This window comes from Nipponia nippon, unplaced genomic scaffold, assembly GCF_047370975.1.
Source record: "Nipponia nippon isolate SJK-2023a ecotype South Korea unplaced genomic scaffold, ASM4737097v1 scaffold_18, whole genome shotgun sequence".
Classification (NCBI taxonomy): domain Eukaryota; kingdom Metazoa; phylum Chordata; class Aves; order Pelecaniformes; family Threskiornithidae; genus Nipponia; species Nipponia nippon.
In genome coordinates this window covers 2,159,441-2,187,297 of record NW_028262334.1, presented here as the reverse complement: position 1 = coordinate 2,187,297, position 27,857 = coordinate 2,159,441, and the positions used below count along the sequence as shown (strand labels likewise).

The following is a 27,857-nucleotide window of genomic DNA, read 5'->3' as shown; positions in this document are numbered from 1 at the left end:
GTAAGCACTGAAAACAGGGTTTATTTGCAGCAGTGCTTGTGTTGTACAAGTGAACTTGGTGCTGGGGTCCCCCCTCACATTCAACCCCTGCGTGTGTTGACTTCCAGAGTTAGCAGCAGTTTTAGCTGACAAGCAGTAATATTCCTATCCAAGATCACGTACCAGATTATTTGAAAGTCTGAGGCGATTACTGAAGTGGTTTCAGGATATTCATACCAGATGGAATGAGCTACTTAAAGGTATGTAAGTGGCACCATGCATCCCAGTGCACCTGAGAGGCGAGGTACAGCAGTATTACCCAGCTGCCATAGGATAAGTGCAATTCCAACACCCACATTTAAACAGAAGCAACAGTATTTATAGAAAACCTTTGAGAACTTGAGTTTAATAAACCAAGAAACGTCAGCTTGCACTTCACATTTGTACAAAACCATACAGAAACCACCTGCAAAAGACGTATGAGCCAGCTAGCAAAAACAACAACAAAAAAAATGGTCCTCAGCAACAGCATGTACAGCTTTCATGGGAAACAAAAATTACCAGATCCAAGTATAATCTCATGACACTTAAAAATAATAATTTGAATGTCTTTTACAAATACACAATATAAAAAACAGGTCAACTCAAACAGAACGTTAACTGAATACATATATATGTATATTTGTGTATATACATATACACACATATGTATAGAAACTCTCCCAGTACTAAAATAGGCCATTGTGGTGAAGTTACTAGCATCTGCCATTTAACTCTTAATGGAAGGAGATGAATGTCCCTGCGTGTGTGTGTTTGGGTGTAAAATGGGTTTGTTGTCAGAGAGAATGACTGCAATCACAATCTGAACTGACCAGTGGAGCTTGACCAGGTTATCCCTAGGCTTTCACATTGCATCTCATTCGTTAATGAACAAGAAGTATTTGTAAAGTATTCGTAAAACTTGATGTGGCAACCAACCCGTACAGGAAATATTTCCCCCCTCGTTACCCTCAATATGAGGGATCATATAACGCCATTTTACCAGAACACAGTATAACTCATTGCTCTTAGAAACAGAGGAAGAAACTGGATTTGTACCATCCTACACTGATCCCGATGAATGCAGTAGTCCAGAACAGTATTTACACATGATTGTGACTGGCGTTCTCTCCTTGCTAGCATAAGGACACAACATGGCTTCCATAAAGGCATTTCACATTTTACCAGACCCGCTGATTGCAGACTTTTTGCTCACTTTTTCAGTAGCATCTTGGCAAAATCAGCATTGGACATCTTTTTAGGCTCCTCAGGGGGTTCGGATGAAGTTGCTGGTGAGTTCTGGACCATCCCATTCTCAGCCTTAGCCACAGGATTACTCTGGCGCTGCAACGCACGAGGCATCATTGAAAGCTGTGTCCTTCCCTTCCCTCGCCTGGAGAACAAAAAGTGACATTTAAAGATATCCCAGTGCTCTTTGAACATATTGTTTTAGCTTGGAAAAACAAGGAGGACTTTGTTCACTATGAGGAACGCTCATTTAAATGTTATTCCTGTCATTTGTTTCGGTAATAAGTAGTGCAAAGCTTTCAATGGGTGCCCTTTGAAACAGTATACCTAAGTCCTCGCAGAAAACAACTGCCCGACAGTCCCCAGAAATCGAAGCTCCGTGTTTATCTACAAGGCCCGTGCAATACAGCGCCAACGCAATGCTAAGCAGCAGGAGCACTCTGAAAGACGAAAGAGCAACCTTAACGCTCACTGTGAACAACAGCTGGTTCTCCAGAAGGAGAGGACGTGGAAGTTATTAGTGCTCAGGTGCTAATGTCAGATCCAACGGGATGTCTAACACCTGATACTCTCAGTCACTACAGACCTGTTTCTATTGGTAATGTAAAGAAGAAGAAAACCTGCTTTTCCTCATCAATCCAGCAACCCAAACTTTTACGGTTCAGCACCTTTTAAACGTTCTCTCATATTCTAGAGAAGACTCCTACACTGTAGCATATAAAGAAACCCAGTGTTTTCTTTTTAAGCATTGCCAAGCGATCTCCCTCACCAATACTTACGCTCCGTAAACCTGCCGTGGTACTGCAAATTGCGAGGCTCTGCCGGCCTCGGGCTTGTCTGGCAGCTTTCGGAGAGGTGGGTTACTGATCGCCACCTTGATGACGTGTTCCTTAACGGTCAGGCCATCCATTTTCAGCACAGCCTGCGAGGCCTGAGCTTCATTTTCATATTCCACGTAGGCCAGGCCCTAAGTAAGGAAAAGGGGTAATCTACATTAGTTTTAGGGCTTCCTTCTCTGCATGACAGCTTTTGCTAATAATTTGGCCAACTGACAACAAAACCATACAGAAAGCAGACCTAAACATCGTTAAGAGGCCCAGTATTCTTTAGCTAAAAGAATTCTTAACACCACAAATCTACAACCTGCATTTCTTGACTCTCATTCATGACGCCCTAATTTGTGGAAGAGGTATTAAAAAAAGAAGAGAAAACCAAGATCCCAATAAAGTAAATATCATGAAGTACTGCATCAGTGGCAAGTCTTCGCTTCTGAATGTATATTATAGATATATCCAGGCTGAATCTGGTATTGGACAGATTTGGATTCATAGCGGAAGAAAAGATAAATCAATCTATGGAGCTAGAACAGAAAGATCCACACAAACTCTCCTGTGGTTCTTCACTAAGCTACAACTTGTACCTAAGGAATCAAGTCCGCTAGCACAGGGCCATCGCGGCCACCTTGGTTTCAAGAGCAGCCATACCCATCTTAAGCAGCTCTAACAGAACTGCCCCGCAGTGTCTCTTTAGAGACGGGCATTGCTGCCCTGAGGACAGGGACTGGTGACAAAAGCATTCTTTGCAGGAAGTGGATCTGCATTGACTTCACGAAGTAACAGCTGCGAACCACGCTGGCAACCAGCTGCTAACTGCTGCTGGTGCACCGTCAGTAACGGGGTCTTATTTCCAGCAAATGCACAAAAGGGCACCCCCGGCATCTGCTACAGCAGGCTCCTACAGCGAGTACACGAGTTGGGAGGCATTACCTCCTAGTTCTACTATTGTTAGTCTTCTAAATGCCATTCAAACCCTTAAGCTGTATTTTTGGATTATCCAGTTTCACAGGAAACACATCAGATTTTCTATAGCATTCAAAGTACATTTATTTGTGGTTTAGACAGAATCCCAGCTCAAACTAAGCTGAGAACATGGCTTGCAAGACTTGAGGTACACATGGAAAGCACTCGTTACAAGGTATGCATGCAACAGGAACTGTACTTGAGATATTGCCAAGAGCTAGAAAATACATTTTAAAAATACACGCACCTCATCACCAGGATGGCACCTGTTAGAAGTGCCCAACATGCAGACATGGCCGAGGTGTCAGGTAGAATTTTGGCAGAGCAGCAGCTAGTTTAGAGTCTTTTATTTAACAAGGAGTCATTTATTCCAGGATGTAAATAATGAGCCCTGTCAGACAGAGGTGGCTCATTTCTCACTGGCAAATCTATTATTGCAGCAGGTGTTATGAACAATAGCCTCAAGAAACTATAGAAAGGGAGGAGGGGACTCACTTATACCAGGAGAACCCTATCTAGTCAGTTACTTTAAAAACAAATATTCTTTGCAGACTTACTAATGCCTGTTTTTACTATACTGAAAGTGCTGTAAACATTTTCCCCTCCATCCCATATTCTTCTTGTGCAATTTAAGAAGTATTTTGGAAAAATTCCTCTTCCCCTCCTACTTATTTGTTGGCAAAAAGGCACACTGGGCTGCATAAGTCCAAGTATTTCCACAAGTTTTAATGCAAAGCCAGGTTGGCAACTTTTAAAATACAAAGCTTACTTTTTTGTATCCAAACCTCACGAAGAGCTGCTTTCTGAAGGATTTCTTAAGGGTGCATTAAGGATGCCTACCTTGGGTTTCCCAGCTCGGTTGGTGACCAGCCGAATGTCTTTCACATTCCCATGTGCTTTACACACATCTTCCAGCTCTTCCTTAGTGCAGGAAAATGGTAAACCAGATATAAATAATTTATGTTTCTCCAGGGTAGTGCTATACCTGAACACCTGAAGAAATGAAAAAAAGGCCATTAGATACCAAACCAGTCAGAGACTCCAAGGATTTCAGTCTATTACACCTCCAAAAGCTTATCGGAGTACTTCATATTTGTGTGATACAAAAACACCTTCAAGGCATGAGTACTGTCTTGAAAGAGATTTGCATATAAACATGCAGGCATACACTAAGGACTTGCAAGTAATTCTAAGAACAGAGACGCTTCTAAACGCCTATGTCTCCTTCACAACGAGAAGGGCCATCGATAACGTCTTCTTGTTCAGTTGTCATTATCTGAACCATTAAGTTTTCCTGTACAGTAACTCTGTAATGCAGAAAACAGCTGATTATACAACCGATATCTAGTACAGACCATTAACAAGGAGTGGGTTGTGTAATAAATGCCCAAAGCTGTATGACTCAACAAAAAAAGTACTTTACAGATTGAGATGCTCAAGTAAGAACCTGGGTACCTCACACCATTAACAAGCTGCTCTGATCAGCTTACTCAAGGTTTGCAGAAATCTCCTAATGTCAATCCTGGTTTATGGCAAAGTACCATAAGATGCAAGAACTCCCAGAAAACAGTTTTACTGCTAAGACATAACATTACCATTCCAAACTAGCACAACAAGAATTCATTAGATGCCAGCCCTCTGGAAGCAACATATTGTGCCAGCTTTCCTACGGAGTCCCACTGTTCAACCTATTACTTGAAAGAATAAAAGTTTACCTTAAAGTCTGGATTCTTGTTCTTGTCAACACATGGAGAAACAAACATTGGTCTTCCCTCCACAACTTTACGATCCAAGCCAAGAGCTTGGAGAGCAGATTTTTCTTCCTTAAATTCTACGTAGCAGTAGCCCCGGAAAGTCCCCTTGTTGCTGAACACTGGACGGATTTGCACTACCTCCCCACAGCTCTCAAAGAGCTCTTTCAGTTTCACTTCAGGATCTGCCATGTTGTAGGAAAGGTTGCTGACAAAGACTGTGACATTATCTTTACTGCTGTCATGTAAAACTTTGGGGATGTCTTTTCGACTGGTAGATGCCTTTTCCTTTTGGTTTGCTGGGCGATCTGGCTTTTCAGGTCCACTTCTTCCGAACAGCCCGGTTTCGACCTCCATGTCTTCTTCAAGAAGTACGCCATCACCGTCTCCCTTGTGTCTCTTGCTGGGCTGCTCTGCTGAATAATGAAATTGAAAGCCTTACTAGAAAAAATTATACTATTTCACCCACCATTGAAATTAAGCTGTCCTCCATTATGACTATGGAGTTTGGAAATAGCATGTGAAACCACAAATACAATGACAGGTCTTAAAGACACAAAATAAATGTCTCCCTCAGGTTTTTAAGAATGAGTAACAACAGATTATTTGACCAAGACAGCAACTATTTAGATGAAAGCAACAGGGCTATTTTTCCCCTTTTTCTGTCAGTTACAACTACTGATTCATGTTCATTCTCTTTGTCTAATGGGATTTTTTTTTTTTTAAAGTAAGAAACACAAAAATGTAAAAGCTCCCAAAACTCCCAGGGCAGCAATCTATTAAAATCTTCTGCTACCACCTTCCAAGAGACTGCTACAATACTGAACAACCCAATTTAGACACATGCTTCAGTGTCATTGGATGAGTCAGGATAATGACTTTTTTATTTTAAACAAAGAAGAAAAATAAAATCACTATCTCTGAAATAAGAAAAACCTAAAAAAAGTTACAGAAGTCCTTACAAACATATTCTTCTGTTGATCAGAACCATTTAGCCTTGCTTTCATTTCACTACCACAAAGATCTCCTAGAAGAAAGAGACCATGAACAGACAGCAGGTCTGAAGACACCAGTGATGGCACCTCCTCATCTGCCTCCAACTGAAGGGAGGCAACCGATAACTCTGTTGCTAGAGGTCTGAAGTTTCAGGGGTTTTTCGTTTGTGGGTGGTTTTCTGTTTTGTGTGTGGGGTTTTTTGTGTTGTTTTGGTTTTTTGTTTGTTTGTTTGTTTTTTACCTTCTTCTTCTTGTCCCCATTCACCCTCATCATCATCATCTGCTTTGCGCTTGTCTCCAATCCGGGCTTTTTTAGCCTTTTTAGAAGCTTTCTTTTCTGCCCGAGCCTGCTTTCGTTGTTCAGCTTTCTCCTCCTCTTGCTTTGCCAGAGCAGCTTCTTTCTCAGCAGCCTACAAATAGGGAAGATTTTTTTTTTTTCTAGTGACTGTAGATCGCAGAGCGTTCTTATACGCTATTTTCTAGAATGCTGAACCTGGAGAGTTTTCTCCTATGCTCCATGAAACACAGCACTAATGGGATCATCATTTAAAGCACATCTCCATTTTTTTTTCTCTTATAGCTTTCCTGGAGTGCATGTTACTCTTGCATCCATCCAAGGGTCAAAAGGTAAAAGATTAAAAGCATCAGAAGAAATTAACCACCGTTTTAAACTAAAATCAATAGTTCTGAGGCTTTATGACAATTCAGGCTTGTCTATGGGAACCAACAGTAGAAATCTGACATTCAGACAAGCATGACCTTAATACAGGTATCTCCTATAAACTGCTCAGGTAGTTCACAGAAAGTTCTGACCTTTGCTCTTTGTTCATTAACTCGAGCTAATCTGTTCTCTGTCTTTTGAACAGCTGCATCCCAGTCTTCCAATGTTCCTAAAGGATAAAAAAAGAAAGCCTCGTATTTAGCTTTCTCATAATTTGAAAATACAATTCCAGAAGAGTAAGAGTCAATGAGTATATGGAACTTGCTCTTAATATTAACCATTACACATGAAAGTCCTAAATATAGCGAGTAGCCTTCAAAAAAAAAAGAAAACAAAAACCAAGCAGGGCAGAAACCTGTCATTTATAATACGACACTCCAAAAAGGCATGGAAAAACCCAGTAATTTCAGCAGGTGCCAAGTCAGGCCAGAAAAGTAGTAAGAAGAGCTGCTTGTGTATTATACAGTAGTGCAAAGAAAATACGCCTTCCCGACAACACAAAACACTAGATCAAAATTCACTCTGTATCATTGTACATTAACTAGACTGGGTAAAACGAGACGACGTGCAGTTAGTTACCTTCTATTCTCTCCAGCGTGAGCAGCACCTCACAGACGTGCTCTGGATAGTCACTTGTGCACTGCACAGCCCGATGCAAGGCCTTCCTGCAGTGCTGAGTATCACCATGGGCTCTGCAGTAGGGAAACCGTGGCAGTAAGGAGCCAATCCTCCACATCCAGATTACAAAACAGGACGGTTAACTACATTCTACGCATATGTTTTCCCTCCTTCCCCACTGAGCTCGCGCTACACATTGTTGCTGTAATACTTCTGAAATATACTGCAGAGCTGCTGTAAGAACCTCAAAAGCGCATTATGAACCCATATGAAGTATATCCATGCTAAGCATCTAAGTCTTGTCTCACTCCGCTGAGGAAACTAAAAAGTTAATTAACTCTTCCAACCAGCCAAGCGCTTACCTTTCTAGGTTATAATACTCCAGCCACATGTTAGCATATTTGGCATTTCCTTTAGTCATAATGTTGTCCCAGAGTTCTCTGGCTTTCTGCATGTTGTTACATAAGCGGGCCTGAAACAGAGCACCCAAAGCACTCAGTATAATTTAGGATTATTTGCTCAACACCATTACCCCCCTGCCTCCCCTCACCCCCCAAACCACGAAAACACCACAGATGATGCACACAGACCCAGGCAGATACATCTGCTCCTTAGAGTGATCAAAGTGAACACCTAATGCAATCCTACTACCGAATACTTTTTCCCTGCCTACCTGTGACATCAGCCTTGGTTTCTGGCTCCCGCACACATTTCATTTTGGTCATTATAAAAAAATTAGATAGTTGCTTTGGAATTTTTCCTTTTGTCATTATTCATGAGTGTACCTAATAGAGCATTTAAACACAAACCCAGTTCTCAGTCTAAAAGAAGTGCTTAGGAAAGGGAGCAGGGGAAGAGGGGAAATTATTTAAGACACCCAAGTGGGATTCCCCTGATCTAACTGTAGAGGTACCTGAGTACGCTAGACAGCCAACTTACTAGAACTGCTTTAGCATAAGCTGAATCACACCTGGATGTACCTACTTTCTCCCTCCACTAAGTGGACAGAAAGCGAAAGTAATTAATTCAGATTCAGACCCATGTTGTTCAGGATTACAATGCCCGAGACTTCGGCAAGCCATCCCATGCATTACGCCCAGAGAAATTATAGCACAGAAATATCACGACTTATCCTGATTTGTATGAGCCTGTGGCAAAGGAAGGAAAATAAAACATCCGCTCGCAGGCAGTGATTGCACCAGCACGTTGATACCTGTACTGGTTTGAAACTAGTTAGTGTAGGCAGCACTAAATTAGGCAGGATTCAAGGCAGTTTACCGACTTAGCGTTCAGTTCCAAGCCACTGTGGCTAGCCCGCTAACCAAGCTGCTCACAGATCTCTGTACCACACTGCAGTCACAGCAGTATAAACGTGCTAGCAGTCCTGACAACTTTCTCAAAGAGAATGCTGTTTCTTTCCTGGGATGTCACGCTTCAAGCCTGAAGCGACACTATGTGCTTGACCAGTCCAGACACAGGAGTGGAAGAAGCAAGATTTACTCATTGAAGTTACCCAGACAAAATGCCAAAGTACAAGAGGATTGCATTCTGTGGTTGGAATGTTAAAACGATCAACTTTCTCTAGTCCAGCCATTTAAATACAACAGGTAGAAACATCACCTCAACTCTTGCCCAGTTCTGCATGATGGTGCAGGATGGATCTCCACTTTCACTGAATCCTGGGAATAAAAATACATACTGTTTCTGAATGGCTCTTGGAAATAAAGTGTTTATTAAACACGTTCTACACTGTAGATAAAATGTTTATCTGTAGCTTTCTTAAAACATTCAAGACACTTGAAGACAAGTTAAACACTGTGTGGAGAACTAGTCTTATAAAAATTATTTTGAACAACAATATATTGCATGATTTAACTTACGCTCTTCCACTTCTTGTTTCAAATATTCCACAGCACGTGCAAATGCAGACCGCAGCTCTTCTAGTTCTTTACTTGAGTCTTCAGAAAAAAAAAGAATTGCCTTAAAATAATAATTTAGTTTTCATCTCCCATCCACTAAAACCTCTTCCCTAACACCCACAATTTTATTGGGGGGAGGGGGGAGCCAAAGTTTATTACTTCAGTAAAACTCACTACATGCATAATAAAAAAACATCAAGTACCTAAAATATAAGGCAGGGCATTTTTGCAACAGCACAATCTATTCTGTCAGCAAGGAGCTGCTTTAAACCAACCAAGTTCATATATTTTATAGACACTAACTGGCCAGAAAGTAATTTTGGTGAAAGATATGAAACTACTGTTAAATTTTTAAAAAAGTAATACCACTGTTTCAGAGAGGTACATAGAAAACAGTTTAAATATTTATTCACACATATATCATATATACCTTGTGTAAAATCCACCCTTCTTCTCAGGTAATCAAGATATGCCTGCCAGATTTCTACGTAGTCCGTTGCCTGAATAAAACCTGCATTCAGAGCTTTTTCAAACATTTCTGAAAGAAATGGGGAAAACAGTCACACAAACAAATATTTTCAAATCTTGACAAAATTAGCAAGCTACAGCATATAGCACAAAGTACATATACCTTACATTTCTAGGAAGACAGGAAAACATAAGAAATCCTACATATGCTAAATTGGTTTAGGAAATGAATGTAAAAGCCAGTTTAATTCAGGAACGTTCATGCAAAGTTGAAGTAAATTGCTCGCTCAGAATTGAAGCCGCTCAACAAAAGCAGCTTTGCCCTAGAAGCACGCTACTGTACATTTCCTCAGCTTTAAGACTGTTGCAGCAGGATGAAAACAAATCCTACAGCGTCCGACAGGTCGCTGTTTGTCACACATTATTCAGAGCGCAGAGAGCGGTTCTGTAGTGTAAGGAAGTCTTGCTGAGATGGACTTTCTTTACCAGAAATAATGCCGTGATCAACTCTGTGCCTCTCCATTGCCAAAAGGTATCGAATCCACAGGCCAACTGTCCAGGGACAGTTCCTAACAGCACGGTCGTGAGCGGACAAGACCAACTCCTTCACTTTCAGCTGCCGGTCCTGAAATAATCATGAAACAAAGTTTTCAGTTCCTATTAGCCAGAGAGCCCGTCTCAGACGTACCAGCTTATAAAGAGCCAACACCTTAAAACAGTACTTCCATTTTCTATTTGAAAAGCTAAGAACAGGTAGGTATTTTAAATTCCGTCTAAAAACCCAGTGAACACCTTCAAAACAGAAAGGATATGCTCAGGAGCAACACAAACAAGAACTCCATGCCATATTCAGTCTGCAATACCTAGCTGTCTGCTTCTAAACAAGCCAGTTCGGTATTTTCTGCCAATGAGAGAAATATAATTAAGACACCAAGTAAACTCCCAGCTGTTCTTAGTATGTTTAGAAAAGGGGAGGAAAGGATACAAGAAAGAGGGCGCACACACAGCCTACTCAAGGGAGTAAGGCACCGTTCCACCTGCAACCTGCTGTCTCAAGCTGATAAGATCAAGACATGACGGAGCAACTCAGCCTAGATCACAGAATCACAGAATGGTTGGGGTTGGAAGGGACCTCTCAGATCATCCAGTCCAACCCCCTGCTAAAGCAGGCTCACCTAGAACAGGTTGTACAGGATCACATCCAGGCAGGTTTTGAATATCTCCAGAGAAGGAGCAGGGCAGAGTAGAGGGGGAGGAGAACCTCCCTCGACCTGCTGGGCACGCTCTTCCTAATGCGCCCCAGGATACCGTTGGCCTTCTTGGCCGCAAGGGCACATTGCTGGCTCATGGCTACCTTGTTGTCCACCAGGACTCCCAGGTCCTTCTCCGCAGAGCTGCCTTCCAGCAGGTCAACCCCTAACCTGTACTGGTGCATGGGGTTATTCCTCCCTAGGTGCAGGACCCTACACTTGCCTTTGTTGAACTCCATTAGGTTCCTCTCCGTCCAGCTCTCCGGCCCGTCCAGGTCTCACTGAATGCCAGCACAGCCTTCTGGTGGATCAGCCACTCCTCCCGGTTTTGTATCATCAGCAAACTTGCTGAGGTTACACTCTGTCCCTTCATCCAGGTCATCAATGAGCAAGCTGAACAAGACTGGACCCGGAACTGACCCCTGAGGAACCCCGCTAGCTACAGGCCTCCAACTAGACTGTGCGCCACTGATCACAACCGTCTGAGCTCTGCCATTCAGCCAGTTCTCAATCCATCTCTCACCTAACCCAGATGATAGATAAGCTTCCTGTAGTGAGTTACACTGATCTCTCAATAGACCAACCTTCTGTCCACATGAAAACCCTGCCTCTCAAGTTCGATACGATTTTCAAAGTGCACTAACTAGCCCACATGGAAATACAGACTAAACATCTGGGTTTTCTTTGGCTTGTTGGTAAATTAGTTCTTTGTTCTCCACTGTAAAATATTCAGGAGAGCACTGGCAGCCCTCAAACAAGCACTGTCATTAATTTATCTGTGTCTCCTGAAGGAGAGGCAGGCTCCCCAGTGATTCAGACAGCACTGAACTGCGTTGCCTACCAAAGCTAGAAGAAAAGGAGGGACATCCTCAAAAGCAATGCCTCTGGATGACTAGCTACCAGGGACAACGCCAGGCCTTACAGTACCACTGGTTACACTAGTCAACTCTTTGCCAGACAGCACAAGCCTCGATGCCCACACTCAGTTTAATTCTGCAGAGAAAACACACAACTGGAGGAAAAAGTGAGCAAATGCTCACTTGATCAACAAACACACCACTGACAACAGGAAGAAGCCAAAAGGTGAGGTGAAAATCAGTTTCTGAAAAATTTAAATATGAATGGACAGGACTGAGGTAGAACTTACTGGTCATTCATCTATCAGCCACTAAGATAAAAAAAAAAAAACAGGAAAATAGAATGGCAAACACCTGGGTTTTTTCCTTACCAAATACTGATTGTAGCGTGCCCAAAGATCTGGCACAAGGCAGTTCTCAGCCAAAGCCCTCTCATAGATCAACTGAATGCGAGCTGGATCACCTGCTTTCATTTCAAAATCAATGTAAGCTTGATATTCTGCTAGTTTTGGTGTTTCAGCACCCAGCTATAAAACAGAAATACAAAAAAATTAAAATCTTCTCAACAAAGCACAATTCAAACAGTTCAATTGTCACTCAGAGTAGGTCTCATGCAAAATTTCACACAAGAGCTTGGCCGCTAAATATCAACAGCTTTTGATTTTCACATATCTCAAAAATACCATCCTGGTTCTGAAGCCATTCAGATCCCTACTTTTTATTCCTTTTAGCCCAGTGTGCTCATCAATGCTGGAATGAATGGCCAGAGTACTCATGTGCACCTTAGGGTGGCCTGACACAGTCAATAGATTCAATAGTTTCCAGTATACCCAGTTGTGAGGCTTCTTGTCTCACATTGCTCACAGCTGAGAGAGTCACCTACCAATACACAGCTGCTTTATCTTTGTGACTAGAAAAATACCAAGATTTGAGGAAAAAAAAAATCACCCCGAAGAAATTAACTTTTAGTTTTAAAGCAAGGTATAAGTAACAGCATTACCAGTGCCTCTTCATACGGTTTACACTTCTCCAATTGTTGTAGAGCTTTTTTGTAATTCTTTATTACTGGTTCTGGTATTGGATCTTCTGACCATTCCTCATATTCAGCATATGAAGCCTCCATATCTATTAAAATAGACATGAAACCCCATCAATAACTTACTGGGCTAAATAGTCAACATTCAACCTATATTTTATTCTAACATATTTGTATTTCTATTTACACTCTTGTATCTTAACTGTCACACTACCGCATGCTTATAGAGTTCAGACATTTCATCTTATACAGTGCACTACAACACAAACTCAGGACAAGTTATATTAAAGCTACTGATTTTGATTTAGAAAACCAAAGCGGCAAGATTTTCCCAAGGCTTTAAAGAAAAGAGACCAACCCAAATTCTTTCAATACGCAAACGAAGAAGTCAAAGAATTGTGCTTAACTTTCTCCTATAAGCAAAGCCACAAGAAAAGGGACTCAAGGCATTCAAAGAACGAAGCAGATACGGTAGAATTCTGACAGTCCAGCTGTCAGCGTGTACTGTTCCCTACCAAGCAAGGTTCTTATGTAGTGATCATCACAGCTGAATTCCTAGTCCCTAATAGTCATGTTTTGTGCTCATCACTTGTACTTTAAATAGCCTGAAATTATGTACTGAAAAAACAGAAAAAACAAGTTTTAATAAGTAAGAATATTTCTGAACAAAAGGGATCTGTGCATCATTCAAGAGGCCCTAAAGACAGGCAAATGTCATGGAACAAAGAATTCACAAATACTACAGCTGCAGTTTGTGTGGCTCTACCAAAAGAATAATCGTGACTAATGCCTGGATCGCCGTAACACAGCTTATCCATGCCATCTCGCCAAGCGCACCGGCTCTTACCTAACAGCGGGATCCCCAGCTGGCGCCTGAACAGCATGTGGATCTTCTCAAGCTGGCTGCAGAGCATCTGCTGCTGCTCAGGCGACGGAACGCTGCCAGGAGCTGGCTACAAACAAAAGGATTGAAATGTAATCAGTTCCCTCGAGCCTGAGCTGATGAACATGATGGGGTATTGTTTATGGGCTGGGGGTCTGGGCTCCAAATGACTACACGATCCTTGAAGAACAGACACAGCCAACGTGTACTTCAGGTTGCTGCTGCGAAAGCTAAAACTTGGAAGCTGCTAGACTCAGAAGCTGGATGAATGTGAAAAGCATTCCTCACCGAAAGCTGACATATGCATAGGGAAGTGATAACCTGAAAAAAAGTAAGCCGCATGCTATCATGCCATTTCACAAACCCCACTGGGCTGCCAAATAGTTTTTTCAATAAATCCCTGGTGCATGCACAGATGATTTAAAACTTCCAGCTAGCTTTCTGTCTGTGGATGAAAGGGTGTTCTCCCATTACTCCTTTGTTAGAGCGTTTCATAGAATGGTTTGGGTTGGAAGGGACATTTAAAGATCATCTAGTTCCACCCCCTCCCCCACTATGGGCAGGGACATCTTTTAACTTCCATATCTTATGTGACAAAAAAACCAAATATTCACATTCTGGCCATCTTGCAAAAGTACTTTTGCAGATGTCAAACAGTATGTTCCAGGGATAACATACCATCATCCCAAAGTCACAAAAAGAGTGAAATAATGAATGAGTTAAAAGCTGAAGTAGAAAACAGTCTAGAAATACAAACATGATTGACTATGTGCAAAAATATTTGCTGGCAGGAACATTGTTTCATAATGAAGCTACTCAATTTAAAGCTATTCTTGTCAGCTCAAGCTAAAGAAGTAGTGTGGAACTTTGCTCCTGGATAAGAGATTTTATGATCTTATTTAAACACAAATCCATTACTACATCAACTAAATACACCAAATGTTTTTCCTAGACCAAAGGGTCAATTTCTACAGCTGAAAAGAAGCAACTGTGTGCCATTACAACCTCTTTTCTCAGAAGAGACTGATGAGGGGGCAGCACAAGATGACTTCAGAAACTACATGGCAACTTGTTTCTCACAAGAGTCCAGGAGACCGGCCTTACCTGTGCCGTTTCCAGTATGGCATTCTCAAACTCACGGTATGCTTCCCATAAAGCTGTTCCTTTTGTCACATGCAGTCCAACCGCAGTTAGCGCTCTCTCAAATATTGAGCGAACTTTCTCAATTCCTCCTTCCTGACCAATGCCACCTATTGAATACTGGGCATATTCCAACCAGATTTCAGGACCTAAACAAAGTTATGAGAAATAGATGACCTAATCCCCTCAAAGATAAAAAAGGCATCTTTCTGCTTCCCAAACACCCACAAATAGACCAACACCCACCAATTTTCTTTAATTTTTCTTTACTCCCCTGAATGGTATTTTATTTTATGGTATTTATTTATATTTTATTCTATGCTCTTGGTTCAGTCCCAGCTACTACAATTGTCTTCTGAAAGAAGTCACTCCTGTGGCCGTTCCTGACACAGACCGACTCCCATATGCCACCTCTGGTACACGGGCTGCATCAGAGATGCATCAAGACCCCCCTAACAGCAACCTGACTTTTCTTGAGCACATGTGCAGAGCTAGGACCACAAAGCTGTTGCAGTCCTACAGAACTCAGACTAAAGTAGGTCCTTCTTCTCTTTCCAGGCTCCTGTACTTGCCTGTTCAGCAACTACTTAAGCAGCGTAACTACGAAGGAGGAGGGTTTGCTAGAAGAGCGTTAGCTGCCTGGCACCTCTCCCACCAACAGCAGTATCTGAGCAAATTAGGTTCAGGGACCCCCAGCAGAGACTATCCAACCAACGGATGTCAGATTGCACATCTCGGGCTCCAGAACTTGTCTTTCCAAACCCCAAACCAGCAGATCCAGAGGATCTGCTCAGTTCCCTCTCAGTTCTCCACCTCTCCATTCCTTCTTCCTGAACAATCACCAACACTCTGTGAGGCCAACTATGCCGGTGCTGTAACGTGACATTTTGTTCCCTTATGCAAGGGATTCGCCTCAATGCTACCAAGCCCTCTCTGCTTCTTCAGGCTTTGTGTTTTCAGCACCTCACCACAACACCCAAAATTACTCAGTGCTTTAAGCTAAAAGTTTTAAGCCATAATGGGTAACAGAGAAAGCATTCCCTAAGGGAGCGCAATACCTGCTGCTTTTAGAGATTAGAGAAGTGCGAAACATGCATTTAAAACTTGTTTACAACATTTGTTTAGAAGATCTTAAAGACTGCAATAATACTTAAAGCATTGCCTTTGAATGGCCTTTAACTCCAATGCTTCAGAAAAACTGAGGATTGCCTCAGACTAATATTTTTGACCCAATTTCTGCATTATAACAGAAGGAAGAAACTTTTCTAGAAAAAGAAAGCCATAATCTGAATGCAACACAATACATTTTATAGCATATATTAACAACTTACAGATGTAGTCTTTCACAGCTCTCTCAAAGAGCTCATAAACTTTCTCTCGCTCGGAGCTTTCAGAAGCCATTTTTATCTCATCCTTCAACCAGTCCAGCCAAATTTCTGAAAGGAAGAAGTTTGGAATACATCACCAATGTTCAGAGAAAGTAAGTTAAATCCACTTGTTGAATTTTTTATGAGAGTTTTTAGTAACAGACTTCAAAATGGGGAGAGAAGAGAGCAATTTTAGCCTCCACAGCTACTCACAATTAAAAGAAAAGTTTGGTAGAGGCCTTTTCAAATTAGTACTAAACAAGCACACTTCTATTTAACAAGAGAAGTTGCAAGCAGCAATTTATCAGCACCGTGGGCAGAGGATCAGTACGCACCAGTAACCAAAGAGGCATCCAGAGGTACAACTTTCCTCACACTTTTACAACAAACAGTAAACGGCTTTAGAGGCTGCAAGTTTCCACACGCATAGAAGGAAACCTTCCCTTGCCAAGGCTAAAAGCACACTGGCAGAACAGCCTCTGCAATATTTACATTGCCTCTGTGTTATGAATAAAAAAGAAACACCCATTTCGACGGCTACCTGCTACTTCCACCGACATAATATTTTTTGCTGCTTGCCTGCGAAATTTAACTTTTGGCAGGAGTTTGTCTGGGCTCTGAGTCACATTTGCTAAGTGACTGGAGCCCTTTCAGTGCTGCCATCCCACAGCTGTATGTTATCAGCCCCACAGCAAAAAGGCAGCAAAAACAAACATATGCCTGTCCCCAGGCTACAGCAGGTTGCATCCTAGCAGTAACTCCCCCAGCTAACAGATGGATAGACCAGTGACCGGAGTAGCTGGGCACACACAAACACCCCCCCACGCCAGTTCCACTCTACCGCAGCAGCCTCTGGCAGAGGACGGGGCAGGATGGCCCAGTTACAAGGGGCAAGAACTCGAATTCCTGCAACAGGCTCGCTACGCTGCATCTGCCAGAGGCCAAGCTCAATGCTGGCCATTAACAGCAGCAGCGTTCAGAGTTTAAAAAGTCCCAAACCTGTTCTTTTAACTTTCTCTGGACTCAAACAATGTTGTTGAAGCCTGGCACAAACACATTATTTCACTACTGAAACAACAGTATTTTACATGGATGATGCTTAAGCAGTACTGGCTGCAACATGAGCAGAAAATGCTCTGTACCTTCGGTAAGCGGAAAGAGTTCACTCATCTTCTGACGAGCTCTTCTGAGCTTTACCAACTCTCCCTCCTGGCGCAGCAGCTTTATCAGATCCAAGTGACAGTTATAGTCAAAAGCATTGATGGAAAGCTTTAAAAAAAATAATTATTTTTTAAAAGCACTGTTGAGCAACAGACATGAAGAAATCAGAAAACGTTCAGCAGAACAGGACATCATACTGTCTTTTGGGGCATACAAATCTCGTCATGTCTTCACATAGCCAAGACAACACCTACCTTCCTGCACAGAGTTGCACCAAACTTCACTACTGTTTGCGAGATGCTTTCGGGTCACAAGCAGACATTTATAAAAAACGCTTCCAAGTTTAACAGAGCTTTAAAGTTAAGCTTAGAGCTTAGCCTACAGCTCGAGCTCTAAAGATTACTGCTCAGCCGTGTAAATGCCAGCACCAGGAGTACAGCAGCTACCAGCTGCAGAAACAGACCCAGGAGTGCAAAACGAAGAAAGCCTTCTTCAACAGAGCCAAACGTGTTTTAATTTCTTCATAGGCAACAAAAAAAAACCCAAACAGACAGCTAGCAAAGCTTTTTTCGATGAGTACAAACTGCCCACTAGGGCTCTCCTCTCTAATTTCCCTCTCAAAAAACCCAAAATGCCTCGTTTCCACTTCAGACTCCAAACATTCACATCTTGACAGTTCCCAGCATCAAACTACACGAGCAGCCATGGATTTTTCTCCAATACTGCCGCGGCCATTCAGCAGGCAGTCTCAAAAAGGAAGACCCCACGGAGGCCGGGTCTCACCCCACTCCGAGGTTTCCCGGAGGAGAGGCCTCTGTTCCCCGGGCCGAGCCCTCCCCACAGCCCCGGGGCCGCTCCCGCGGAGCGCCCGGGGCCGGCGCATCTCTTGTAGCACCACGGGCGGGCCACAGGCGCAGGGCCTGGCCTCCAACACCGCTTGCCCTGGGCCAGCGGCCGGGACCGGGCAGAGGCCGCGGTGCTGCCCCACCGCCCCCTCCCCACGCCGCCGCCGGCCCAGGCGGGCCCCACCTGCTCCTCCAGCCGCTGGATCTCGGCCTCATTCTCCTTCTCCTCATCTTCACCGTCACCAGACGAGTCCGAGTCGCCCTCATCCTCTGAGTCGCCCCCCGATTCGGGGTCGCCCTCCGGCAGCCGCTTCTCCTCCTCCGCCGCCACCGCAGCCGCCTCGGCTCCCGCCGCCGCCATCTTATGCAGCTCCCTTCGCAGCCAGCCGCGCTCCGCCGCCTGCCGGGGCTGTCCCTGCCGCGCCTGTCCCGTCGCCGCGCACTGCCGCCGGGCGACCGCTGCGAGGAGAGGGGCGAGCCGCCTCCCGCAGGATCCAGCGCTCGGTCGCGCACCGGAGCCGCGCTGCGGTGAGCGCCGCCGGGGCGGGACCCCTTCTCTTCTCGGCTGAGACGCCGGCAGCGCCGCGGGCACCTCGGGGCCTGGCTGTCAGGGGGCCTCCGATGAGGGCAGGGGCGTGCGCGGCGCCGTCCCCCCGCCATATTGAGTGTGGCCGCCGCGGCCCGCACATGCGCCGGGTGTCGCGATAAACACGGCGTCGTGACTGGAAACAGCGTTTATTGATCGTTTTAGCGACAGCGCGGGGTTTTGTCCCCCGCAGGCGCCCTTCAGCGCTCACCCCCTTTGTACCGCGTCCCGCACCACGCTCGGGGTAAAACCTGGGCGCCCGGCCGCGCCAGGCCTGAGGCAGCGCGGGGGCGTGGCCTAGGGGGCGTGGCTGTGCCGCGCGAGGTTATAAAAGGGCGGCGCGGGCGCGCCCCGCCTCGCCAGGCTCAAGATGGCGGCGCTGAGGGCGGCGAGGGCGGCCCTGCTGCGGCCGGGGCGCGGGGGGGCGGCCGCCAGGCTGGGCTACCACAAGAAGGTGAGGGGCGAGGGGCGGTGGGGTGGCGGTGGGGACACAGACACACGCGGTGGGTGTTGGTGACGCGGTGGCCTGGCAGGTGGTGGATCACTACGAGAACCCGCGCAACGTCGGCTCCCTCGACCGCAACGCCAAGAACGTGGGCACCGGCCTGGTGGGTGCTCCGGCCTGCGGCGACGTCATGAAGCTGCAGGTGACCTTGGGGACACGCTGGCAGCGGGGGAGGGGGTCGCCTGGGGCTGCTGCCAGGCCCAAACCTGCCCCCTTCCCCTCAGGGGTGCAGCGCGGCCTTCCCTCGCCCCCCCGCCGCCCTGAAGTGTCCCCCGCGGCCTGGGCAGGCCCTGTCCCGCTCCCGAGTGGGAGCCAGGGCCCTGCCTGGGCCCAAGAGGGTGGCTCTGGGGCGCCCGGCGGATCCCAGCCAGCCGCTGAGGTGCCACTGATGCTCTCGCAGGTGGAAGTGGACGAGAACGGGAAGATCGTCGACGCCCGTTTCAAAACCTTTGGCTGCGGGTCAGCGATCGCGTCGAGTTCGCTGGCGACGGAGTGGGTCAAAGGGAAAACGGTAAGGGCTCCTGCCGGAGTCAGAGGTGACACCGCGGAAAGCCTTCAGAGCTTCAGACCTGCTTGCGTTCTCTGTTGGGACCGCGTAGGAAGCAGTGTCCTGGGTATCCCAGCGCTGACTTCGTGCAGTGTGGTACAGTAGCTTAGAAAGCAGCGACTGTCAGCCCTGTTAGCGGTCTGACTTCTAGAGCAATAGTTAACTTTTCCAAGAACCTCCATTAATCTGCAGGGACGTACTTTGTGTCTTAGGCAGAAAGCAAAACCACGCTGATCATGATTTCTGAGAGAAAGTTTAGTTATGGAGTGTCTTTATTTATACTTTTTTCTGCCGGATAAGAAATGCATTTCTGTGTCGTGATAAAAGGTAAGCACAGAACAATCCCCCCAGTGGCACTTAGTCTGTAACGCTGGTACGCCTTGGTTCATTCCCACCGCTGCTCAGTCTGATGCCTTAATTCCGACATCCCTCACTGCCCCTGGCAGTTGAGATGTTCTTCCGTGTGGATTCTGTTGGCTCTGGAGCCTTAAAGCACTCTGACAGCAAACGCCTGTGTAGCCTGTGTTGTACCTCACGCGACCGGTCACTGCACACTAACTGCCTTTCAGGTTGACGAAGCGTTGAAAATCAAGAACACGGATATCGCTAAAGAACTCTGCCTTCCTCCAGTCAAACTGCACTGCTCTAGTAAGTAAAGGACCACACGGTGAAAGTTCAAGCACAAACTTGTCTTTGAGAGGGAGGCTTCTGGGAATAGCGCAGATGCTTCTGAACGTTGTTTTCCAAATAAAGTTTCTGCACAAGGAACAGCTAAGGTTGGCCCACAAGAGAAACTTGCCTACGTTCAGATTTCAGGGTTATTTTAAGAGTTTTCAGATCTCTCTCAGCTTTTGGACTCTCTAGCTCAGCAGACTGATAATAAGCGTTCAGTTTCTGACATTCTGCTTCTGAGATGCTGACGGGCGCTACCTGCAGTGGTGCTCACTGCTGGCTGCTCTTGTTTTTACGGCGTTTTTTGTTCTAAACAACTTTTTGTTGTCCTTGAAATACTTGTCTTGTTTTGTTTGTAGTGTTGGCTGAAGACGCAATCAAGGCTGCCTTGGCTGATTACAAGTTAAAGCAGGATCCAAACAAAGAAGAGTCAGAGAAGAAAGCAAACAATGCCTAAACGGACTGTAACGCTTGTTCTCATTCCACTTAAATTTGCAGTGCAATTATTCTAGCTATTAGTAGGATCCTGTGCACTACTAAACGAAGCTGTAAGATACGCACAACTTACGCACACCGTCTCACTGTTCGTGTGTGTACAGCCACTCTCGCAGTGCTTGCGCGCCTGGGATGTGGGTATTTCAGCAGCCGGTGTCCCGTCACGACTGTGTTTGAAATGTTAGAACGAAAACTGCTCAGCTGCAGAGAACTCAGTGGCTTCTCTCTGGAGAGAAAAATCCTGCTCTTCCCGTACTGGAAGGGCTGCACTTTTTTGGAAGATGTATAGTTTTGCCTAATATTTGACAGAATTTAGCGGGGAAACGTTGCCTTGGTCTTAATGTTTATGTAAGAACTGCAGATCAGTCTGTGTATCGGTGCGGTATACAAACGTGGGGCGGCGCGTCTGCCCGCAAACTACGGCTGTGTCGGAGTTTCATTTGGCAATCCGTGTGCGAGTTCCTGCTCCCCGGGGTGCCGGGAGGCTTCGGCGGGCTCTAGGGGGCACTGGCCAGCTGGGTGCTGGGTGCCACCGCTCCGGGGAGCGCAGACCCCGATCCTGTCACGTCTGATGCTTGTGGGTTTTTGGTTTTGAAGCTCCCATTAGAGGAACAATCTTAATTTTGGCGTGTCTTATGTAAGGAGTCAACCCTTGGCTTGGCCAAGTACTCTGTTAAAAGAGAGTAGACGCACCCTCGGGTTTGAACCCAGGAGGGGAGGAGCGCAGCTGGGGCGCAGCGCTGAGGGGAGGCTGCCGGCGGAGCAGGGGTCGGGCCGTGCCCCCCGGGGACGATGCCCCCGCATGGCGCGGGGCGCGGTTCAGCTGCGCCGTGCCCGAGGGGTGGGTTGTGGGGAGAGCGTGGGCGATCTCAGCTGCTTGAGGGTGCGCAGGCTGAGCGTGCGAGCTGGCTCCCCGGGAGCTGGGGGCACACCAGTGCTGGAAAATGAAACGTTCTGTGGTGATCTGGCACGGCTTAGCCTCTGCTCCGGGCCACCGTGCCCTCCTGTGCCTTCTGGTGGTTGCTCTTTTCCAGGGGAGCATTCCCATAGATTTCCAAAACAAACAGAAAACACATTTGAAAACTTTGCCTGCTCTTAAGATTTTAAACCACCCAAGAAACCTTACTTTCCTTTTTTCATACCTAAGGTGTTTTAAAAACATTAAAAACCACATTTAAAAATAAGTGGCTCGTTCTGATGTGTCTGTCCACAACATTTTTATTCTTTTTTCAATGCGGAGCAGGCCACGTGTTGCCGCTGTGGTTTGTTCCTCCCAAGACCGCTCTTGCGGTACCTCAGCTTGGCACCATCCCGCCTGCCGGACGCTGGCCCTCGGCACAGCCCCTGTCTGCTGCAGCGAGGAATGTGCCTTGCTCCCTGGGAACAGTCCTGCGGTTTCCCAGTTAAAAAAAAAAAAAATCAGGGAAACTTCAGACGCCTGCTTTGGGGCAGAACGGGCTCGTTGGGCTCGCGAGAGCCCCTCGACAAAGTGCAAGAGGGGAGATAAAAGCCAGCGCGCCCTTCCAAGGGGAAAGGTGGTCCCCGTGCAGGGACGTGGGGACGCATCCCTGCCTGCCCCGGGGCTGGGGCGAAATGCGGGGTTAGGGGGATGTGGGGTTGCAGGGATGCAGGGATATGGGGATGTGCAGGTGCAGGGATGTGGGAATGCACGGATGCAGGGATATGGGGCTGCAGGGATATGGGGACGTGCAGATGCAGGGACGTGGGAGTGCACGGATGCAGGGATATGGGGTTGCAGGGATATTGGGGATGTGCAGGTGCAGGGACGTGGGAATACACAGATGCAGGAATATGGGGCTGCAGGGATATGGGGATGTGCAGGTGCAGGGACGTGGGAACGCACGGATGCAGGGATACGGGGATGTGTTGCCTCTTCTGCCTTCCGGGGTTGCCTGACATCCCCGCCGGGCACAGCTGTGTCCCGGTGCTGATGTGCGGCAGCACCGCGGCCCCCCCGCCCTCGGCTGCGGGCCGCAAGATAAAAGTTTCCCAGAAATGGTGTGTTGACGTACAGATTTTTTGAGCGATAAGCACGTTCCCCCGGTTCCCGGGGTTTCACCCACACAGATAACCCTCACCCCGAAGCACGGCCAGGCCGGCTGCGCCTGCCGGGCGCTGGGGGCACGTGTGGACCCCGTGGGGCTGAGGCCAAAACCAGCTGCGCCCCAACATAGCACGATGCTGTGAGGGCTCTGAAGGACTGGGGAGCAAACAGATATGGGGAGCGGGCCTTGGCCGCCCCGCAAGCTGCAGAAACACACAGGAGAGGAGGTCTGCGTAGGAAACGTCTTTATTACTAGCTGAAGGGGTTAAGAAAATAAGGCAAAAGTCCAGCTGGGCTCTGGGCTGCCCTTGGGTCAGGCTTTGGGGCAGAAAAATGAAAGGACAGGTCCTTGCCACTAAATCCTCTTCCTTGCTCCCCTTAGCTGGGCAGGGATGGCCAAGGTCGTCCCATCGTCATTTCCTCGGTGGTCACAGCGCTCAGCGAAGCCAGCCCGCCGTGCCTTGGGTCACGTCGAGCCCCCGACCCGCTCCCCTCAGAGCGGGGTGGCTGCACAGACCCCCCCCGGCCGCGGTGCCATGCCTCTGCCCGGAGGATGCAGCTCCCGGCCAGGCGCCCAGCAGGGACCAGGATGCTGCTAATGAGTAAAATTACATTTGGGAGAAAGCTGGCGGTGTGTGGCAGAGGGCGAGGGGCGGAGCTGGAGCTGGGAGGGGGGCACCCACACAGTGCCTGGGGATGGGAAAAGCCCCTTGGAGAGCAGGAGACATGGGGCTGGCGGCACTCCAGCACTGCCCAAAACCACCATCTGCCAAAAAAACCCATGGCTTTGCCACAGCATCCCGCCGGTGCAAGGGTCGGTGGGCTCGGGGGGGGAGCGGGGGGGACTTCATCGGGGCTTCCTCGAGCCGCCACGTACGTATGGAGCAACAAACCATCAGGTCCATCGCGTGTCCGCGGGGCGTCCCCCCGAGCCGGCGGCTCCTCGGGCTCACCCGGGACCGAGTCCCTGCCCTAGATGCTGGGGGGGGCCGGGGAGCCGTCCTGGGCTGCGCTGGGGGCCCCTTCGCCCCCTGCTCCTGTTACACCCGCCGCTTCCTCGGTGCCTGGATTTTGGGGAGGGGGCTCGGCGGGTTGCTCGTCACCTAACTTTTTGCTTCCTTCCTCCTCCTCCTCGGGGGGAGGTTTCTGCTCTGCCCGGGCCCCGTTGGCCAGTGGTGCCTTGTGGGGGGATTTGAGGTTCTGGGCAGCGGTGAGGATGTCTGCCTGCAGCTGCTGGTTGCTGTCGAGGGGCTCCTTGGCGCCGGGGTCGGGGGCTTTCTCAGGCACCTCACTGAAAGCCCGGGCTCCCCCTGCCTTGTCCCGCTGGTCCACATACTTCTTCTTGGGGAAGGAGGAGGGGTAGTAGGCGGACGCCTTGTGCTTCTGCCGGACGATGACGGCAGCGCAGATGATGAAGAGGAGGACGAAGGCCAGCGAGCCCACCACCACCGCCAGCAGCATGTACTCCTTGAAGAAGTCCACCAGCCCGTCCAGCACGCTGCCCGGCGCCGAGCTGTTGGTGACTGTGGTCCCCGCCACGTCCCCCACTGTCGGGCCGGTCCCCGGAGTCACACGGCGGACGGGTGGTGTGGCCGAGACCTCCTCACCGTCCCCGCTACCCCCGCCATCGGGCAGCACCGCGGTGTGCCGGGGCGCAGCTGAGCGTGCTGGGGCTGCCGCCAGCAGCAGCAGCAGCCACGCGCCCATCGCCAGCCGCACCGCCATCTCCCCTGGGGCTCGTGCACGACGGCCTGCAGGATGCAGAGGGGAGGGCGAAACATTAACACCCCAATGGAGCGAGACCCCCGAGCCCTGCCCCAAGCAAAACCCCATGGTGCGCCCACCCCAAGCCCTGCCTGTGGCTCTGACAGGGAGGGACAAGTACAAGCGTCGACCCACCGACGGTTAGCTGGGGTATTCACCCGGCTGAATTTCCTTATGAAAAGCAAAATGCAGCTCTGGTTTCCTCGCCCCGACGCTGAGCAAGGGTCTGCGTTTGTTTTGCAACGGCGCACTGTAAAAATAGATGGAAAACAGCTGAATCGAATTGCTCAAGCCTGGGGGATGCTGCGTGCAGGGCGAGGGGACTGGGACCGCTGCCAACAGCCAGCTTCAGACAACGGTCATTTGGCTGATTAGAAAATTCCTGAAAAATTGAGGTTTCCAGTGGAAACTTTGACACAGGCGACGCTGCAGATGGGCCAGCCCCCGGCGCGAGCGGCATTTCCCAACCGCTTGTCCCAGCACGGACCGTTGCAAACGATTCCCAGCTTGAGCGCAGCTAAAAATAGGTTGGCGGCAGGATTTCACCCCAGTGCCGCTGCGGTGCTGGGATGGGGCGCGGGACCACCCAGAGCCTTTGCAAAGGGGCAGCCCTGGAGCTGGGGTGCAGTGAACAGGGGGTCCCGGCTGCCCGATCATCCCCAGTGAAGGGTGGAGGCCAGCTCCATCCCCTCACCATGCCGCACTCTGTGCTGGATGGGGCTGGATCTGCCCCATGCTGGCAGCCACAGCCCATGGTGTGTGGTAGGACATGGGACGAGTGTTTCCCATCCCCGCACGCAGCCCAGAGCGATGAGCCGGGCCAAGCTCCCAGCCAGGCTTCGCACCCCTGTGGGGTTCGGGAGAGGGGTGCAACCATCCCCAGCACCTCGTGGTGCATCCCCGGGGGACAGCAGCGTGTTTCGGCTGTGCAACACCATTGAGCCATTCCCAGAGCTCTCCCCTCTGCACAGCCCCACAGGAAGGTCACGCGAACCAGCTCCCTGGGTCCATTGGTGGGGACCCCCAGGACAATTCCCCCAACCTCAGGCGCCCCATATCCCAACCCACCTCCCATTTTCCCCCCAGACAAACCCAACCTGGCAAGCACTGCAAACCGGGAGGGACTCCAGCAGCGGGACTTGGCTTTCAGGCTCCTTCCCGGCTGCAAAATCTGGTTTGCATTAAACCAGAGCAAACAAATGGCAGCGGAGGTGGGAGGCACCCCCAGACCCCTGAACCCCCAACCCAGTGGCATTGCCACTGCCGTGGGCTCTGGGCTCGCTGCAGTAATGGTGGCACCGCCAGGACGAGGGTTTTTGGGGTGCTGGGACAAGCCCCTCCATCCTCCCCCTCCACTGCCTTCACTGCAGAGAGGGGCCCCTTGGCTGCAGCAGGGAGAAGGGTCCCAGGGAAGGTGAAGGCATTGATTCGCCATTAGCAAGCGGAGCTGACAAGCAGCCATGGCCACGGAGGGGCTGACCGAAGCCCAAATCAGTGCCAAGAGCAGGGCCTGTCGCTGCAGCCAACACCAGCCCTCCATCCCCATCCCTATCTTCATCCCATCCCATCCCCATCCTTCCCCACCCCCAGACCCACGGCGCGTCCCCAGCTCCAGCTTGGCCGAACGCAGGCAAACCCCTCTCCGCTTCGCTCCGCTCCGCTCCCCAAACACACAGGAAAGTCACGATTTTGATGTTGTCCAGGCGCAGCATCCATGCCCAGGCGCACGGCCACACGGCCAGCTCCATCTCGCATCCTGCCGCAGGCACCATGCCCAGCCCTTGCCGCAGCACCCCTGGCCATGGGGCAGCCCGAGCCCCACTAAGGAGCCACCCCAAGACTGGGGGGCCAGGCTGGCGTTGCCGGCGGGATCCTCACCTTGCCTGCAGCCGCCGCGTCGGTGGGAGGGAGCCGGGAGGACGGGGTCTGTCCCACACACCTCGCCTTCTTGTGCCTCTTTCTGCTGCCTGCTGGGATGGAGCCTCCTCCTTCTCCTTCTCCTCCTCCTCCTCCTCCTCCTTCTCCTCCTCTTGCGCCGCAGCCTGGGACCAGCTTGTTCTCATTAGGGCCGGTTTGGGGAGGGAGTGCAGGAGGCCGGCGAGGGGCAGGCAGCCCCCAGCCCCCTCTCAGCTGAAACCCAGCTGGGGGCTGGGGGGGCTTCCCAGCCTCTTGCTCCGCCAGCAAAGGGGGGAGCCCCGGTGCCCACCATCATCCTCTCAGTGCTGCTGGAAGGGAACGCTTTTTTGGGGTGCAAGTGGGGAAGAGGGTCACAAGGGAGGTCTGCTGCAAGGGTGTTTTTGCCCATAAGAACGGAGGTAAAACTCCATCCTGTGGCCATGTGGCTGAGCCACCGGGGTGGAACGGGGGTGCTGGCACCCCCAAAATGCCTTCCAGTGATGCCATGCTGGAAGCGGGCACAGCTCCTACCCAGCTGCCTTTCACTGTGTGCTTGGGCCCCAGCACCCCAGCCCAGGGCTGGATCCTGCCCCCGTGCCCAGCCCTGCAAGCCCAAACCCGGCCATCCCACCAGGGCACAGGCACGAGCCGGTGGGGCACAGCCACCAAGGCCACGCAGCGCCCGGGGGCCGAGGGGGGTGGGGAGGGTGTCGGGCTCGGTGCCCTGGCATTATTGGAGGCTGGCCTTGTGGCACGGGGGCAGACAGGGCTTGGGACCCCCCCCACCTTCATTTCAGGAGACCATTTCCTAAACACCCCAGCCTGGAAATGCTCCAGCACAAGCATCTCGGGATGCAGACAGGGATGCAGAAAACTGCCCCTGCAGTTCCCCAGGCCCATGCAGCAGCGGTGGCCACACAGCTCCCCAGGGCACGGTCTCTGGATGGGGGATCCGGGGACATCGCCTGGGGCCCCCTGCCCGGCATCGCTCTGCCCACCCCGCTGCGGTCCCCTCCGCCTCGGCTGGAGTTGCTCAAGAGGCTGCAGCCGGTGGGTGACCTCATCCTCTTGCTATTTGCCTCCGCACGCCTCCCCGGGGACCTGGACAGATCCCCCCAAAAAAGCCATTGCCAGCGCCTGGGGACTGCGACCACCATGGGGCTGGGGGTGAGGGTGCCCCTTCCCATTGCCACGGGCACCGGGAAACCAGAGGGGAACCGGCGCCATTTGGGTTTCTCCCGGCGTCGCCAA

The 27,857-nt window shown here is 49.3% G+C and overlaps 3 protein-coding genes across 7 annotated transcripts; 1 reads left to right on the top strand and 2 right to left on the bottom strand.

Annotated features, from left to right (window-relative positions):
- Position 1: 1 nt before the first annotated feature.
- SART3 (spliceosome associated factor 3, U4/U6 recycling protein) lies at positions 2-18,473 on the bottom strand. 2 transcript variants are annotated; one of them, XM_087754279.1, is made up of 19 exons: positions 18,261-18,473; positions 17,213-17,339; positions 16,035-16,139; positions 14,668-14,852; positions 13,528-13,633; positions 12,645-12,769; positions 12,016-12,171; positions 10,024-10,162; positions 9,500-9,607; positions 9,031-9,108; positions 8,771-8,829; positions 7,513-7,622; positions 7,112-7,224; positions 6,625-6,701; positions 6,053-6,221; positions 4,781-5,229; positions 3,906-4,058; positions 2,046-2,233; positions 2-1,411 (listed from the first exon to the last, which is right to left on the bottom strand). In XM_087754279.1, the coding sequence occupies exons 1-19, from the start codon at positions 18,435-18,437 to the stop codon at positions 1,231-1,233; spliced, it is 2,805 nt and encodes a 934-aa protein (XP_087610405.1). In that variant the 5' UTR covers positions 18,438-18,473; the 3' UTR covers positions 2-1,230. The 2 variants fall into 2 exon arrangements, with proteins under 2 accessions (XP_087610405.1, XP_087610404.1); XM_087754278.1 differs by having other exon boundaries at positions 4,781-5,232; positions 18,261-18,472.
- A 486-nt stretch (positions 18,474-18,959) lies between these two features.
- ISCU (iron-sulfur cluster assembly enzyme) lies at positions 18,960-21,301 on the top strand. 2 transcript variants are annotated; one of them, XM_087754285.1, is made up of 5 exons: positions 18,960-19,116; positions 19,196-19,309; positions 19,568-19,678; positions 20,284-20,362; positions 20,746-21,301. In XM_087754285.1, the coding sequence occupies exons 1-5, from the start codon at positions 19,033-19,035 to the stop codon at positions 20,841-20,843; spliced, it is 486 nt and encodes a 161-aa protein (XP_087610411.1). In that variant the 5' UTR covers positions 18,960-19,032; the 3' UTR covers positions 20,844-21,301. The 2 variants fall into 2 exon arrangements, with proteins under 2 accessions (XP_087610411.1, XP_087610412.1); XM_087754286.1 differs by lacking the exons at positions 20,284-20,362; positions 20,746-21,301 and adding an exon at positions 20,042-20,277.
- Positions 21,302-23,174: 1,873 nt separating this feature from the next.
- TMEM119 (transmembrane protein 119) lies at positions 23,175-26,721 on the bottom strand. 3 transcript variants are annotated; one of them, XM_087754283.1, is made up of 3 exons: positions 26,589-26,699; positions 24,846-24,960; positions 23,175-24,697 (listed from the first exon to the last, which is right to left on the bottom strand). In XM_087754283.1, exon 3 carries the CDS (start codon positions 24,669-24,671, stop codon positions 23,919-23,921), a length of 753 nt encoding a protein of 250 aa, XP_087610409.1. In that variant the 5' UTR covers positions 24,672-24,697; positions 24,846-24,960; positions 26,589-26,699; the 3' UTR covers positions 23,175-23,918. The 3 variants fall into 3 exon arrangements, with proteins under 3 accessions (XP_087610409.1, XP_087610410.1, XP_009472268.1); XM_087754284.1 differs by lacking the exon at positions 26,589-26,699 and adding an exon at positions 26,307-26,535; XM_009473993.2 differs by lacking the exon at positions 24,846-24,960 and having other exon boundaries at positions 26,589-26,721.
- Between the last annotated feature and the right edge of the window lie 1,136 nt (positions 26,722-27,857).